The sequence below is a fragment of the Carex rostrata genome, chromosome 14 (genome assembly GCF_964058835.1).
Source record: "Carex rostrata chromosome 14, lpCarRost1.2, whole genome shotgun sequence".
In the NCBI taxonomy this organism is placed as follows: Eukaryota; Viridiplantae; Streptophyta; class Magnoliopsida; order Poales; family Cyperaceae; genus Carex; species Carex rostrata.
Window position 1 is genome coordinate 564,550 of NC_135931.1, and position 18,488 is coordinate 583,037.

Sequence of the window (18,488 nt, forward strand, 5' to 3'; positions counted from 1 at the left end):
CCCATACAAGAGATAAACAAACCTTTTCTACCGGTGTGTACCGACTCTCACAACCCGTGAACCGCTTACTTAAGTAATATATGACATGTTCCTTACCCCCTTCATCATGTTGGCCTAAGACACAACCCATAGATGTTGGCGTGGTGGATAAGTATAGGAGGAGAGGCCTTTCGGGTTTCGGCGGCATTAATATAGGGGGTTTTAGGAGGTAGAATTTTAATTTTTCAAAAGCATACTGACACTCATCATTCCACCCTTTTTTCAGCATTTTTTCTAAGTAGTTTAAAAATTGGTTCACAAGTTGGGGTAAGTTGAGCAATAAACCGGCTTATATATTGTAATCTCCCTAATAAACCCCTAACTTCTTTTTCAGTTTTGGGAGGTGGCATTTCTATTATGGCCTTAACTTTACTGGGGTCTACCTCTATACCTCTACGGCTAACAATGAAACCCAGCACTTTACCTTTAGTGACACCAAAGAAACATTTTTGTGGATTTAATCGTAAATTATATTTTCGAGCCCTATCCAAAATTTTCTTGAGGCATTCTAAATGGTTACTAGCATCTCGAGATTTGGCAATCATGTCATCTACATAAACCTCTATTTCATTATGCATCATATCATGAAATAATGCGGTCATGGCCCTTTGATAAGTTGCCCCAGCATTTTTTAAGCCGAATGGCATAACCCGGTAACAAAACACGCCCCAAGGTGTTATGAATGAGGTTTTCTCCATGTCTTCTTTTGCTAAATGGATTTGGTTATAGCCCGAGAATCCGTCCATAAAAGACATCATCTCATGACCAGCAGTATTATCGACAAGGAGATCAATATGAGGTAAGGGAAAATCATCTTTGGGACTGGCCTTGTTTAGGTTTCTATAATCTACACACATTCTTACTTTACCATCTTTCTTTGGAACAGGGACAATGTTTGCTAACCATTCGGGGTATGGGGATACTTGCAAAAAACCAGCATTGTATTGTTTTATAACTTCTTCTTTGATTTTTAAGATCCATTCGGGTTTAAGTCTTCGAAGTTTTTGTTTAACGGGTTTCGCCCCTGGTTTAAGTGGTAACTGATGCACAACTACGTTTTCATCTAAACCAGACATATCTGCATACGACCATGCAAATACATCTACATAACCTCTTAAGAAATCAATGAGTTCAGACCGCATTTCTGGGGGTAAATTAGTTCCTATATGGACACACTTGGACTCTCCATTTACACTTAAATTTATCTCCTCTGTTTCCTCAAGGATGGATGTGGTTGGATTTTCATGTTTAGTAATTAAAGTGGAAAGTTCATTAGGAATGGTTTCATATGAATCTTCAATGGAAAAAAGGTCAGAGGAGTACTTAGTTTTGATTTTAAATTGAGGAGCCCTACTAATGCAATTAACATAAATTTTTTTAGAAATTTTCAGTTTTTTAATTTTTTTGGCTTTTGGACATTTATCATTTTTTTTTATTTTCGAATTTTTTATTTTTTTGGACATTTTATGTTTTCTAATTTTTTTGGTTTTTGCAAATTTTATGATTTGTTTGGGTTTTGAAGGTTTTCTTATTTTTTTGGATTTTTTAAATAAACTATGTACAAAATATCCTAGGCTTAAGCGGACTTTTTTTTTGGTTGGTCAGGACCAGACGGGACCTGACTTAAATTGTGAGAAGAAGAAGGGTCACATACCTTGGTCATGTTACTAGTGAGGGAGACATGAGGTAGGTCACACGTGCTCGATATCGGCCAATCCTTGTCGGGGCATACCTTGACAGGTTCAGAAATCTTGAGACCCGTCAATTCGGCTGTGGTGTTCTGGATAAAGGAGGGAATGTCACTGGCCGCCATGACTTTCTTCAGGACCTTATATTTTGGCTTCCTTTGTTTAGGCTTCCAGTCTATTTGTGGCTTGCTCGGGGTAGGAACGAGAGGTGTTTGTCTTACTTCTTGTATTCTTCTATGAGCAACGATTTTTTTCTGCAATTTCTTGTTAATATAAAGTCTCCCATGCATGTCATAATTTTCAAAATAGTCAGCAGGTAGTTCATCATCATCAGGGTTAAGATCCAGAACTGGGTTGGACATTTGGTGGTCATTTGTTAAATCTGGTTCGGGTCCATTAATCGGTTGGATTGTTGTTATTGGATCAAATACCGTGTCCAAATTGGTAATTACATTAACACTATGGGATCTCTCAGGGGATCGGGGTTTTTGAGGTTCTCTATTCGCGGAGGGATTCTGGGTTACCGTCTCATTTATTGGAGCATTTAACACCTTTCTAAGGTCTGCACAAAATTCAGTACGATGGCCCCCTGTACGATGGTACACACAATATTGTTCTGGTTGATAATCTAAGTTATTTTGATTTGATATTATACGGGGGGTCCCTAATTCAAGCCGCAATGGATCATTGGCTTCCCTTGGTCTTTTCGAGGGTGGTGCTAAGGTTAATCCTGTTCGGTCATAGCTCTCACCAATTATTTTTAATTCTTTAAAGTCCCTAAAAGTGTGAGATGCCAGTAAGTCACGAAGTGGTGGTCGAGATGACCAAATTGCTATCCTAATCAGTTCATCTAGAGCAGGTGTGGTTTGGTGCACTTCATTTGCCATAGCGAACCACCTATCTATATAGTCACAAAAACGTTCTGATTCATTTTGGAACAGGTTTAATAAATCAGAGAAGGATGGTATATGCCACATACGATTAAACCGACGCAAAAAACATGCAGAGAATGACCTCCAGGTCATACGGTCTTTTCCAACAAGGTTTGTGTACCATTCGTAAGCATCATCTTGGAGGGTTATACCAAAGAGTAAAATTAGAGTCGCATCATCATACCTGAATAGGTCATATAACTTGCAGAACGTTATCATGTGCTTTATTGGGCAGTATTTACCATCATACCGCTTCAGTGGTTGGGTTTGTTGTTGTTGTGCATATCGTTCTGGTGGGCGATTTTGTGGTTGCTCAACAGGTCGCTCTGGTCGTCGGCTTAGGGGTGGATCATCATATCTCGATCTGAGATCGCTCATGCAGCTCTCAATCCTTCCCAGCAGTGATTGTAATTGAGTGAATAAAGGTTCTACTGGATGTGGTATGCGCAACATTGGAGGTGGAATTGAGGTGGATGTGCTTGGAACAGCCTGCCCCTGGACCACCAGGCGAATTAGCATGTAAAAGGCCTCCAGCTGCAAAAAGAACAACCTTCTCGTTTGTTCTGCTAAACCTAATGTTGGGTCACTGTTTACTCTTGGCTGGTTTGACCTAGAGGTGGACGGAATATCTTGCTGGTTGGTTGTGTTTTGCACAGGTATCCCCTCTAATACATTGACCTCCCCAAGATTTAATTTAAACAATTCATTTAACCCGCCAAAATTGTCATTTTCTGGTGCAATAACCTCACCTTTTATAAATGTATCTTTTATGGACATGCTGGAGGTTACAGTTGTTACTGGCTTATCAGACTCACATCCTAAACCCTGTGTACCTTTATTTTTCACAAGCGTCAGTGGTTCTACCATTCCTTGGTTCAATCTTCCTAAACCTTGTCCTGGGGTATAGTTCCATCTTTTTTGGAGAGTTTCTATCATCCTTTCTGGGTTAGGATAATTCTGTTGGGACTTTGCATCAATAAATGGAACTTGCTGGTTGATGCTAACAGAACCGGCCTCAATAGGTACCACCATTTCAGGTTCAGCCATAACCACAATAATTTCGTTATTAAAAGGAAACTTAAGGCATTGATGTAGGCTGGACGGGATTACCTTATGGGCATGCAACCATGGTCTTCCTAGAATCAAGTTAAAACTGGATTTGATATCAACAACTTGAAAGGTTATCTCAAATTTTACCGGACCGATTACTACCTTTAAATCAACCTCTCCCAAAATTTCTGTACTGGTGCTATCAAAAGCTCTTACCGTCCCAAGGACTTTACGAAAATTTGTTGGATCTACTCCAATTTTTGTGGCAGTGCGTAGGGGACAAATATTAAGAGCAGACCCATTGTCAATTAAAACAAATGGGAGATGGAAATCGTTGCATTGAACCTTTATGTACAGTGGTCGGTTGTGTTTTTCTCTCTCATCAGGGAGTTCACTGTCTGAAAATGTTATGCTTTGTTCGTATATATGACCAACTAGTTTTTCTAAGTCCTTTGGTTCTACATTAGTTGGCACATTAACAGATTGGAGGACCTTTTGCAAAGCTTGGCAGTGGGTTGGGGACTTAACAAGTAGCTCCCAAACAGAGATTTCGGCCTTAGTTTTCTTTAGTTGAGACACCACATCATAACTGGATGAATCTTTTTTTGTCTGACTTTCAGGGTTGTCTTTGGTCTTACCGTCCATAGGTACGGGTTCTGTTGTGAGGTACGATGGCTTATAAACCCTACCAGATCGAGTCATGTTACTTAATTCAGCACATACGGGGGTTTGGTTGTAATCAAAAGGAACATGATTTAGATTGGTCATGATTGGTTTTCCTAAGACCTCAATTCTTTTTGGACCCATGACTACCATTGGTTTGAGGGTTGGTTCTCTGACTCCTAAAACCTCGATAGGCCTTTTGGAATGTATTGGTGTCATTTGGTCCTTCGGTCTTACCCCTAAAACTTCAATAGTTCTTAGCGTTAATTTTTGTTCAAAGTGATTGACACTACCATTTAAAAAGAGTGGATCATACCTTTCACATTCAATGGAATTTACCGTTTGAGAACACGTTGCTTCGTCATTTTTTCGGTGTTGAGGTAGTGGGTTTGCCATTATGTTAGTGGTTTCTGTCGGAGGTTCCTTGACGGCAATCACTCCTTTGTCGATTAAATCTTGTATGGTGTGCCTTAGATTGTAACACTTATCAGTATGGTGACCTGCACTTTGGTGATATTCGCAAAAAACAGTTGGGTCATAACCTCTAGAATCAGGATTTACTTGCCTTCCTAATGGAGTCACGGTTCCTTCTTGAAAAAGTCTAACGAGTATAGAACTTGGTGGTTCACCAATTGGTGTGAATTTTCTAAAAACCTTGGTTTGCTGTGATTGGTTTGTAGCAGAGAATTGAGAATTTGTATGGTTCATATGTGTGATTGGTCAATTTCTTGCGTTGGTATGTGCTGGTTTTGGCAATCCTCCAAAACGATTATCAGTTGAAAATGAATTTTGAGGAAAGACAGTTTGTTTGGTACCGGACACCTCAAAGGTAGCATTTACATCCTCTTGACTTTTTGTAGTATTTGATGAGAAGTTATTCTTTTGGTCATTTCTGGTTCGTTTTACATTAAATTGGTTTGGTGGTGGTGATTGTAGTCCTAAGGCAGGCATTAACCCTTGTTTTACGGCTGTTTCTACGCGAGAACCGGACTGAATTAAGGCTGTGAAATCAGGATGCCCTTGAATAGCTAGGTAACCCGATATGGTAGACAAGGAGGACTTAATTATCATGTTTATGGATTCCTCCTTCGTTGGTTTGGGTTTGACTCTAGCGGCCATTGCACGCCACCTACCAACATATGCAACAAATGGTTCATCTTTATTTTGTCTAAGAGATTCAAGGTCTTCGCGCCTAGGTTCCATGTCAAGATTATATGAGTATTGGTCGACAAAGAGATTTGACAAGTGATCAAATGATGCGATATCAGATAAATCAAGAGAGGTGAACCATTTTAAAGCTGGACCGCTCAAGCTTTTTTGAAAGTAACGAATGAGCAATTGGTCATTAGATTTCAACGAAACCATATCCCCACAATAGGCTCTAAGATGCGACACCGGACAACCCTCCCCACTATATTTCTCAAATTCGGGTAGTTTGAAATTTTCGGGCAATACTACATCAGGAAACGGGCATAGGTCTCGGAATGAAACACTTCTATTACCTCCTACTCGTATTTTGGTTAACTCAGCCTCTACCTTGTCAATGCGAGATTTTAACGGATCAAATTCAAGAGAGATTGGTGATTGTTCAGATCTTGGGGTACTTGCGGACCTATTTTGGTCGTGATTAGGAAAGATTTGAGTTTCAAGATGATGTTCAGGTCCATGGTTCGTAGGGATTGAATTTCGGGGATCATTCGAACTCATGAAATTGGGATTCATTTGCGGCAAACTAGCAAATTGGGTCATCATTGCATTCATTGTTTTGATGGTTTCCGTTAACAAGTCTTTCAATGAGTGTTCGACATTTTGGTTGATTTCTTGAGGTTGAGGTAAAACATTTTCAGGACTTTCGTCGAGGCTTGTGTTGTGAGACATTTTAGCTCGAGACCTAGTTAGGATAGGACTCCTTACAATGTGCGTAGACCTTTTCGTCTTACGTACCTTTTTAGAATTTAAATCCAGTTGATATTAATGTTACCAGTACGATGAAATTTCACTTCCTCTTTCTCGAGTAGAGGTAGAATGATGGTCACTCGATTGCTCCAAATCTTCGCCTAACTCTTCCTACACCGCAAATGTGAACTTCTACTCCTTGTTTTTTTTTCTCTTTTTGCTGCAACAAATTTAAAAACAAAAGAAAACAGAAATCACAAATTAGAAATTAGAAATTAAATCAAACAAAAGAAAGCTAGAAACTTTCGAGTCAAGACTCCCCAGTGGAGTCGCCAGCTGTAGCTACCGTGCTACGAAACCAACGCTCGACTCAACCTTTTAAATATGATTTAAATTTTATTTGGAGTCGCCACCCGTAATGCAACGGGAAATACACAATCTAATTTCTTTTATGCCCATGGATAAGCTAGGTTCGTGTCTTGGTTATGAATGTGGAAGGTGTTAGGCACCACACTCACCCGGTCAATTGGTCTCTACTAATTCTAGCTTTCAAAAATTTATTTCAACGATAATGTATATTACAAAATGAGATAAGCAAGCTTGACAAACAACAATAAAAAGAAGGAAAAAAAAAGAAAAAAACAGAAATAAGGCAACTAAGAGAGAATAAAAATTAATCAAAAAAAAATTTCAAGCCACAATGGTCTTCATTCTCGTTATTAGCACGTCATGATAATTTCTTCGATGGCTTGGATGGATGGTTTCAGTATTTTGAGAACTTGGTTAATGGAATAACATAACAAGGATGTCACTCATGATTTTTGAGGGTCATTATGTTAGGGTTTTATGAGGACATTTGTGGAAAAAACTGTTTTTCTTCCTTGCTGTTTTTTTTTCTGTGGGCTGAACTATGGACGTTTTGCTCTCTTTTGGTGCTTTGGATGCTCTAACCAACCATGAAGATGAAGTGAAGATGTAAAGGGCTATTTATAGGTGGAGTTGGAAGCCATTTGAAGCTTAAAATCATGCTTAATCTGCTGCAAGAAGCCATGCCCCACAGTTGTTCCTGTTTTGAACATATTTGACTAAAATTAGAAAAATGCTGTGAAAACACTGAAATATAATGATTATAATGCAGGAGCAAAATCCAAACAATGCCTACAGTTACTTAGAAGGTTTTTCTTAATTTTAATGATCATTCTACACATCTTAATGATGTTTATCACCAAGAACAAGAGGAAACATAGCAGCAGGATTCTTGCTGCTGAAATTCAGAAGTTTGCCTTGTTCTTTGATCAATTCCAAGAGGATAAAAAGCTGAAAATTTGCAGCAAGGATATGACTAGACCATATGCATAAATGAGTTAATTTTATTGCTTTAAATCTCAATTTTTTTTGTTGAATTTGCTGCTGAAAAAATGGTGCTGTTGCTGAATTTTTTGCTGCTGATTTTTCTAGCTGCTGGAATTTTTCCTATAGTTGAAATGAAGTCATAAAACATTCTTAATATTTGTAAATACAAGTGAATAATGTAGGATTTTAAATTTTAGGTCCCAAATGATGATTTTTTATATGTTTTTGGTGTTTTGATTTGCAATTATCTAATTTATTAGGAGCATATGATCAACAATTTCCTTCTTGTGAAATAAAATTTTTGGGTAGATGGATAGCATGTTTTACACCCACAAAATTCAGTAGGTATGTTCCCCTTCAAGGAAGATTAATTCAATTAATATCTAAGAACAACATCATGTGAAATAGGCAAAGATTGTGCTGAAATTTCAGGTGCAACTTGATCTTTTGACTTGAAATGACATGAAGAGCTAGAATCTAGCTGAAAATGAGTTGCAAGTTGTTCTTTGGCTGATTTTGCCACTTGCACAAGTGATGTGAATATAAATTTTATAATCATGACTTGTTATGTTGCTACTAAATCCATTTGGAACTTTTCTGAAATTTTTTCTTTTAAGTGTAATCATGCTCAAAGCTTATGAAGATATATTTTTCTGAGTTTTTGTGACATTAAAACATATTTGCTAATTCTAGAATCATTTAAGTAAAGTGACTTGTGCACTAAATACTATCATTTCCATATTAAAAAGCTTTATTTTGGGGACGAAAACATATGCTTGATATAAATGGTAATGTCTTGCAAAATAAATCATGGGTTCTAAGAATTCACATATTTAAAAAAAAATATTCTGATGGTTCATAATTCTTTTGAAAATAACACTGCTAGGATATGGTTACATATATTAAAAGACTTTTTGATTTTTTCTATATATGCTAAAAGATAAAACATGGCCTGACTTTGAATACAGAACAACATTAATCTTATACGTGAGGCAATAATATAAAATGAGTAATGAGGGTGATATTCGAAAAACAAGCACGTTGACGATATGACCTTTATTTCTTTTTACGACAAGTAATTGCTTAGAATTTTGGGCACGTGGCAATTAATATGCATAATAGTTTCACCTATGTTTCGCTAAGTGCAACCCGTTGAGACTATCAAAACAAATTAATTTGCTGATCCTTAATTATTCTTATTTTCGACATATTTAGCTTAACTTTTAGAAGAGGATGCAAGAAAGAAATATATTTTATAAAATTCTTAATCTTAGTCATGTATTATCACATTTTACCCAAGTGCTAGTATTTATCTTAGGTTTAGAAGGAAATATCGTACTACATGTTTAGATAGATTATCATAGTGAGGGTTGAATACTCGCTCCCGTCATAACAGAAAAGGTGATACTTGCTCAGAACTAGTGTTCCAGACTATCGAATATTTGTCCAGGCTTGAACGATGCATTTCACATTTTAAGCTAAGATTAGCAAATTAAATAACTAATTCATATCATAATTTTGATATCTTATCTTAATTTTGCGAGATAATATTGTTTTTTGAAATGTGTTTTTCCCACCCTATATATATATATATATATTTTGGATTTTATTTTAATTTTGCCAGGTGCTACATACTACTAGAATTTATCTTAAAATCGTGGATAGGAAACTATCGATAATAATCATCATTAACGTGGATATAATTATTTTTTGAAGTATCTTTCATACTATTCTCGTGCTGAATTTTGTTCAACCAATAGTACACATCTTCAGCTCGAAACTTAGCAGTAAAAATGATGCTTAAAAAAAAATTGATTGCAAAGCGTACCTCATTTTGCAAGTGCATGGAGATAACATTCTTCATTTGTCTTGAATTTTCCAACTTGCGCTTGGTGCAAGCACACATTTTTTTTTATTGTCAAGATTACACAATTTAGGGTGTCTACAAATACATAAAAAAATGTTATTTACATATGTCGAATAACAAGGCAAATAAGAAAATTCTGTTAACTTCGCATAATTCAGCTTGTTTAAGAGAATTTTGTATGGTTACATTTAACGTAGGAGTCTTGTCAGAGAATGCAATATTATCACAAGATTGACTAATATTTTTGTTAAACTTGACATATCTAATTTTTGCATGCAAATATGTCTTAATTAAAAAAAATTGTGAGTTAAATCATCCAACTGTTTAATATTAAAAAAAAAAATCCTCTCTTCAATTTAAATTTTAAAACATACAACTTCCTGCTATTATATATTTGTATATGGAAGCGTCTAATTGTCCACGTTTTGTCCACAAAAAAATCTGTCATTTGACTTACGTGAATCCTGTAAAATTTCATATTCAATGCTGTAAACATATGTAACTAATCTTATATAAAACATACTTTAAAATTCTAACAATCAGCGGTACACTTTGTGTACTTGCAACTTGCACAACTTGCCAAACTAACTGTATTTGATGTGAGACTACTTGATATACTTCTCTAACTTGCATTTTTTTCAAAATAATCCCGAAAATTATACAAAATTAATTTTTTTGAATCAAATTTTCTTTTTCAAAATTAAAATTAATTTGAATTTTTTTTAAAATATGGATTTTTTTCTTCAATTATTAATATTTATATATGCATCTATATCCTATAAATTAACACTGCACATACTGTAAAAACATACAGATACAAACTATAGAACTTCAATACTGTAAAATTTTCAAATGTAAACTATAAAACTAACATATACAAACTATAAAATTGTAAATCTGAAACCTAAAACACTATAAAGCTGAGATAAACACACTGCAAAATTCAATACTATAAATTTAAAAGATGTAAACAGTAAAACTAACAGATGCAAACTATAAATCATCAATACATCAAATATTCACAACCACATTATTAAACATTAGTAATTGTTCACAAGATGAATGCTGTAAAATCACAAAATGAATACTGTAAAATTAACAGGGTGAATACTGTAAAATGACAATATCAATACTCCGTATTGCCTCTCTGTCATTTCTTTCCTTCAGATTTCCACAAGATGAATACTGTAAAATCACAAGATGAATAATGTAAAATTAACATGATGAATACTGTAAAATTAACATTATGAATACTGTAAAATGACAAAATCAATACTTCATATCACCTCTCTATCATCTCTTTTCTCCAGATTTTCACAAGATGAATACTATAAAATTAACGGGATGAATGCTGTAAAATGACAAGATCAATATTCCATATCACCTCTTTATCACCTCTTTCCTTCAGATTTCTACAAGATGAATGCTGTAAAATCACAAGATGAATACTGTAAAATTAACGGGGTGAATAATGTAAAATGACAAGATCAATACTCCATATCGTCTCTCTATTATCTTTTTCCTCTAAATTTTCACAAGATGAATTCTGTAAAATCAAAAGATAAATACTGAAAAATTGACAGGGTGACTACTGTAAAATGACAATATTAATACTCATACGGTGGAGTTGAGCATGAGGCCTCTCATGGAGAGATGACGTCAACAGTTATCGCTGCCAATCTCGAGAACTCGGCAGAGAGAGACTGTCGCGGCCGTCGCTCCATCCAATGAAGAAATAGAGAATTAGAAAGAGAGTGTTCATTGGATATAGATCCGCTTCAGAATCGATTCTCCAGATTCAATTTGACTTTTTAATAATTTGTTACACGCAAAAGTAAAGGTGTAGATCAAAAGAGAACAAAACAAAGAGAGAGAGAGAGAGAGTTCATTGGATTTGATTTCTCTTATAATCATATCAAAAAGAAAATTTGATGAACGAAAGAAAAGAGATGTAGATTTATCGAAGCAGAGAACTTGATGAAAGAGAAGAGATTGATTGGAAAAATTGAGAAGAGAAAAAAGAATGGAAAAAGAAAGAGATCGAAAAGTTATTAAATAAGACAGTTTGGAAGCGTTGTTGGAAGTTTGTTGATGAATAGCATTATGGACAAAATGTGGACAAAGATGTGGACCAAACTATTTTCTCTTTGTACATAGCCAAAAAAAAAAAAAATTAATTAAACTAATCATAATGAAACGGATGGGGGCTGGGTTCACATCCGTCCGATCCGAACCGATAAAAAAATCTTAATCCATTCCTGACCGGTTCAATTCTGGAGTTGGTGATAAATGAATGAAGTTCAAGTCTAATGGGATCAATCCGTTGGGCTCGGTTAAGAAATTAAAAAACTCTTAATTTTGTTTTACTTCACCAAACACCTTAATACAACTCTAAAAAGATTTATCAAAAATCAATTGACGATTAATTCCCACCAATTGACAATTTAGTTATTTGTACAAAAAAAAAAAAAAATTCCCTCCATTTATTTTAAAGAGAGAATCGCTAGAAGGCTAGAACACAACACAAGGCAAAGGTTGTTTGATTGATCACCGTTAAGATTAAATGGCAATCGGACCGTTTAAATAAACAATGCGCTCGCACAGCACAAGCGGAGATTCTGGTCAGCAACTTTCACTTGTAGTCTTTCTTTCCTCTCCGTTTTTGATTATTGATAATTGACACCCAGCCCCGTACGAAACCAGCCATCTCTATTCGACTATTCTATTCTCTCCCGCATCTCCTCACAAGCCAAAGCCAAAGCCAAAGCCAAAGCCAAAGCCAAAGAGAAGAGCTAGCTGGTAAAAAAAATGCCAGCGCATAAGCGGTCGGCTCCAACTCCACTGTCGCCTCAGTCTCCTTCCTACCCGTCGCCGGATCTCGTCTCAGACGGGAGCGACGAAGAGCAGCGCGAAGATGACCAAGTAAAAGAAGAGACGGCCAATGGGGACAAAGAGAGCGAAGGAGAGAGAGTAGAGGAAGAAGAAGAGGAGGAAGCCAAAGACGAGGAAAGCAAACCCAAAGATACATCTCCAGATCCTCCTCAACTTAAACGGGAAGAAGGTTAGTTTCGTCGGATTCCCACTTTTAAGTGCAAAATTAATATTCCCTGTAATCTCTCTATTAACTGTTGATTTCTTACTTTCTTTTCTCTTCTGTTTCTCTGTCTTGCACCACCATAGATGATTCTGACGCAGAAGTTAATAGCGATTCCAATGGCGCTGGCGAGGAAGACGAGTATGTACCATCCACCCCCTCTCTCCTTCTTTTCCTTTCTCTCTGTGTACAATATCAATACTCACTACTCGTTGTTAATACGTAGAAAGATGGTTCTATTTTTTCCCGTTACACTTTCTTATTTGGCCTTAGTTTAACCCACCCATGTTGCTTTAGTGTGTTGTTATTGTGTATATTCGGTGTTTTCAAAGATCAATTGTGTTTATTTGTCTAGCCTGTTATCGACCAATGTTTACAAATTTCTTGGTGTTCCAGTGGGTATAGTTGCTGCTTGTTGATGGTAATGTTATGCACCATGGCAATTAGTATGGTAATCCTTGGTCCAACCAGCAGTGGAGGGCTACTTATCTAACCCTCAAATTAGTTAATATATTTGATGTCATCTCTTTTCAGTTAGCTTCAGTTCTGGTTTCTGATGTCCTATCATAAGTTTATTTTCGTTCATTTTATGCTTCCCATGATTCAGCTCTATATAAACCAAATGTACAAATACCATCTAATATTTATCTGGTGTGGTACTGCATGTCAGTACAGGTATAGTTACCTTCATGATCAATTATGTCAATGCAATTGGTATATTATTAGTTAAAATTACTTATATAGTGCATGATTTACAACATTGCAGGTTTATTGTTGTCAAACTTGCTGAAATTCGAAAAGAAGTACAGTGCCCAATCTGCCTAGGTATACTATTAAAGAGACCATGATGGTGTGTTAATAATTATTATTTTCTTATTTTTATTCATATTGGGAAATGCAAATCGTGCTTAAAATTTTGCCCCACACAGTCAACATTATTTGAACTGAAAGAACAAAAGAGAGACTAGCTTATGTTTCTACCTCTAGCACCTTAGCATTTTCTACACACTGCCCGTCAAGTCATGAAAGTCAGGCTACCGGATAAAACCGCAGTGCTTGTTTGCTATGGCCCATGGCTATCTACTTCTAGCTATCTGCTCTTTTAATAGTTTTAACTTCTATTGTATTGTTGTGCATGAAACATTACTATTGGAAAGTTACATACAGTGTGTTGCTTTTATAAGAGTCTAGTGCAGTTAACTCCAATTACTACAGGATTGCTAAGTGCTTGTGTATTCTCTAGGCATAATAAGAAAGACAAGGACGGTGATGGAATGCCTCCACAGGTTCTGTAGGGATTGTATTGACAAATCAATGCGTCTCAGGTGCGGTATTGTAATTCCAACTATCAATTGTACCATTTTGTTACAATTTTGGTTCAAGCTAGATCCGTATCTGTATGCCCTGTTTTTTATCTCTATTCACAAAATTTACCACCTTTTGGTATGGTATCAGTAAACTAGAAGGTAAAACATAATTACATTTCATAGTTAAAGCAAAAATATTTGTTTAGTTCGATATTGATTTCTTTTCTTTGTTTGTTTGTTTTTTTTTTTTTTTTTTTTTGTAAAAATTGGCAAAATCTTACTACCTGTTTCCGTTTATTAACATAAATACCAGTTTACAACCAATAGTATGTTCTTGTTTTTTTTTTTAAAGGTCAACCATGGTATTATGTTCTTCAGTTGGATACAATTAGATTAAATAGCGCGTGTGTTTGTTATTTTCAAATTGAACCAAACTTTTTTAAGGGGCTAATTATTGGGTCTAAGAAATTAGGTTTACAAAGTTTTTTAGTTGTTTTCTTTTTATAAAATTTTCTCAGCAATAATGAATGCCCAGCATGCCGCACTCACTGTGCGAGCCGCCGTTCTCTCAGGGATGATCCAAACTTTGATGCTTTGATTTCAGCTCTCTATCCAGATATTGATAAGTATGAGGAAGAGGTAATACGATAACAGCTGTATTATTTTTGTAGCGGAAAATATCTTCCTCTTATAATGGTTTTGATAGCCGATACTGATGTTTTCTCTTTTATGCCACTTAAAGCAGGAACTAGCTTTCAGTGAAGAAGAGAGGACCCGCAACAAAAAGGTTTTAGAATTTTCAACTAGCAATTTTCTTTTCTTTAATTGTATACAAGAAATTGTTTGGAGGCATGATAAAAAAAAAGCATGGAGCAGTGGTGATCCATGAAAGATGTTGAGGAGATTGAGAGATCTGCATGGAGGAAGGGTGTGAGAAAATTACGATGAAAGCAATTTTTTGTGTCTGTTTTTGAGAGAGAAGGGCACGAGAGAGAAAGGCATGGAAAAAGAAAGCCACTGAAAAATCTACTCGAGTAGATTCCCGAAAACCACAAAGGATGCCTTTTTTCCTTGGTTTTGGTTGGTATCGTGTTGCATTCCATTGCTTATCCACCATGCACTGAACAGTGCGTCATATCTAAAATTTTGAAATAAAAAAAAGGCCTTAGTCTTCTTAGCAATTTTAAAGCCAAAGGCCAATTGGTCATTTTACATCTTATGTTTTTGACAAAGATTCCATTGTCTTTGAAGATCCAAGCATGCATAGCGGAAACATTCAGACGGCAGACAGAGGCGCTTGGCAAGAGGAAGTCAGTAGTGAGAGGAAGAAACTCCCGGCGAAGGGCCCGAGGGAGGGGTCGGTCGAGTGGTGCTGACAATATCGCTGGTTCAGAGGATGATGAGGAAGAAGCAAATGGCAATGACGGAAGCAAGGAGTCGTCTTCTGCTGATGAACAGTCACCACCTGATGATGTTAGACAGCCAAAGAGACGCAGGCGGTGGCCCAGTGGCTCGGCCCGGTCTTCACCAGCAAAGTCAAATGCTGGTAAAATTTGAATATTGGGATGTATAAAGCACTTGTTTGCCCATGTGTTACTTTTACAAAAGTGATTGTAGCTTTACGTGCAATCCTAAGGGAAAGAGAAGAGAGAGTTGATATATTTGAAATTTTGACAGAAAATCAAGTAAACACATTCACATAAATGCACAAGTTAACAAAAAAGAAAAAAAAAATATACAAAAACTGATCAGAGCTCTCAACAAGGTAAAATCCATATGATAGGTTAAGAGGTTGGAGTTGACTTCCTTTTACTATTTTATTTTTTTATTTTGTGACCCTACAAGTGAAATGTCTCCAATTTTTTTCTCCCTTTGTCATTGAACATACTTTCGAGGGAAACCCAAGTAATATAAAGTACCTTGGAGCCATATCACAGTGATTTTGACTGTCAAATGTGAAATTGTTGTTCCATTTGTTTTTGACAGGCACCAGTGACGATGCTGGTGGTGGTGAAGAGAGTAATGAGGCTTCTGGGATTGGTAAGGAGACGCATATCAGCGTATCTCCTTTAAAGTCTGGGAATATGGAGGTGCTCTCCTGGGGGAAGAATGGTGCCCGCAGTCAGAATCGGCATGCAGCCACCGGCAGTTTGGCTGGGAGGCTGGGTAAAGTTGGCGGCCGTGTGACAAGACTAGTTGAGCATCTCAGGAGTCTGGATGAAAACAATAATGAGGTAAAATTGCACTATTGAAAGTTAATTTGGTAAAACCAGTGGCCTACCAAACGTTAGGAGTTGGGACGTGCTTTGTTAGTGTTTACCAAACATCTTGTAAGATTTTGAGAACATAACTTTGCAATATACATCTTTGCTGATTTTGCTGCATTCTCTATTTGGATTTTTCATTGGTATCCTGTGAACTCCCAAATTATTACTCATATATCTCGAAAAGAGGAATGCCTTGCATAATCTTCCGAAAATGGCAAAATCACCTTGGCACCTCTTTGTTTCTTTCAAACTAAATTGCCTTCCTTTGTACTTCATTTGTCTAGAAAGAACAGATGCAGGAGGAGGACAGTCTGTTTACCTTTTGAATGGTTCTGAAAGGTTCCTGTTATTGGTTTTGCAGAGGGAATCCATGAAATTATCTCTTCTTTGAGAGTTGGTTCAAATTAAATTAAATTGAATTGTTCTTTTTCAGGTGGATGTTCATCTGAGTTTGTTTCCTTTGGACGGGGAAAGTATGCCTAACCTGGAAAAACCGTATATTTGCTGTAAGCAGACATGGTCCATTAAACAACTCTGTCAGGTAATAATGGAGGTATTTTTACATAACGTACGGGGCTCTCTTTTCAAAATAATTCTGACAATTTTTGTTGTAATTTTCTATGCAGTTTGTTGCTGTTAATTTATCACGGCAAGTCGAAGAAATTGAGATATACGCGAAGAAGCCTGAACTTGGGCTTCCATTAAAAGAGGATTTAACAAAAGATCAAGAGATGCCATCGGCTTTAGATTGGCTGGAACTGCTGGAGCCAGAGAAATCTCTTTCAGAGCTTCATCCAACCTTTTCTTTTGTGCAAGGAAATCTGGTAAGGCTCATTTTTCTGATTTGCCACATGCTAATCAAAAGAGTAACTTGTTTTTTTTTTTTTTAACTAAAATTCCCCCGTGGAAATAGAAATTGTTAACATGTATATTCCAAAAAAAAAGGAATTTCTATATTGTTAGATACATTCAGAATGTTCTTACTTATAAAAGGTACTGTGCAACTAATCCTTTTCAAATTTAAAATTTTACATAACAATCAACTATTTTGAGGGGGTGAAGTTGGCTACATTTTAATTAAAAAAGCTTGAAAATGAATTTATATTAAAAAAAGAACTTGTGGATTGTATGTAACATGTTACCTTTTTTTCTTGCAGGACCTTCTATATGCTCTAAAATTGCAGAAGTAGAGACAAAGATCACTGCTTGCTTTACTGTGGCTTGCCTTCTTCTCTGGCCTGATAGGAATTATCGGGCACTGTTAATTAAGGATGTCATATAGATAAATGAAAATGTGAATATAGTAAATCTTAATTTATGCAAAAATTAGAAATTTATGTTGACGTTGCGCCTATACCAAATACCAATCTGTCGAGTTTTCTCTTTGAGTGTAGAATTATTTATTGACCGACTCAAGCTGAATTATTACTTATTGTATTATTGATAGCAGTTTGAAAGTATGTTTCCGTTTTGTATTTGTAGTCTATTTGCGAGCGTTGAGCTAAGGATGTGAGTATCTCATCGTTTTGAGATTCGTGTCAGAATTAATGAACGATCTGAGTTTTTATCTTATTACGTTAATTGATTTTGAACAGATATTACGTACTTGTAGATTTTGATACACGAATTTTGCTTTGCATAGTCTAATGTGCTATGACGAACAAACTATTTACAAAGATTGTAAATCACAAACTAATTAATACTGTGGTAAAAGAGTAGGATAGGAGTTAAATTGTTACTGTTGCTGACTCGTTACTCGCTAAGTCATACAGAAGCTCAACTCAAAATGTCAAACCTAGTCCAGTCAAAGTAGTTTGGTTGGGGAAATGCTTCTCAACATTTTATATTTTTAAAATTTTAGTTCATATTTAAAATATTATATTAAAGTTTTATATTTCACTAAAATACACTATCGAATGAATCACTCTTGATACATAAAAATTATGAACCGTACAATATTAAATTTGTACCTGTCAAAATTTTGAAATATAGATTGAAATGTCTTCGAAGTTTTTTATATATTGTGCTTGAAGTTTTTGAGTGTAATCCATTTAGCAATTTACGTTATTTTAATATAATGCTTCATAACTAATATTTTAAAATAAGAAACTAAATTTTATTTAAATATAACATGTTACAAATTGTAATATTTTTACAATGAAAAATATAAATTAAACCTTTTAAAAATAACAAAACAATATGCAGATAAGTGAGAGGAGGGAAAAAGTAGAAAACGGAAGCTAAAGTTTTACTGGATTCATTTTCAAACTAGAATAAATAATTACTAAAATTTTAATAAACTTTTAATATAAATGAATTAATTGACTCCTTT

General features: G+C 35.7%; 1 protein-coding gene across 2 annotated transcripts; it reads left to right on the plus strand.

Moving 5' to 3' along the window:
* The first annotated feature begins 12,105 nt into the window (after window positions 1–12,105).
* Window positions 12,106–17,614, plus strand: LOC144565209 (putative E3 ubiquitin-protein ligase RING1b). Of its 2 annotated transcripts, none has more exons than XM_078314894.1 (11): window positions 12,106–12,549; window positions 12,669–12,723; window positions 13,349–13,407; window positions 13,826–13,907; window positions 14,408–14,528; window positions 14,635–14,676; window positions 15,141–15,435; window positions 15,876–16,123; window positions 16,590–16,697; window positions 16,783–16,980; window positions 17,314–17,614. In XM_078314894.1, the coding sequence occupies exons 1-11, from the start codon at window positions 12,297–12,299 to the stop codon at window positions 17,344–17,346; spliced, it is 1,494 nt and encodes a 497-aa protein (XP_078171020.1). In that variant the 5' UTR covers window positions 12,106–12,296; the 3' UTR covers window positions 17,347–17,614. The 2 variants fall into 2 exon arrangements, with proteins under 2 accessions (XP_078171020.1, XP_078171019.1); XM_078314893.1 differs by having other exon boundaries at window positions 12,107–12,549; window positions 14,632–14,676.
* Window positions 17,615–18,488: the final 874 nt, after the last annotated feature.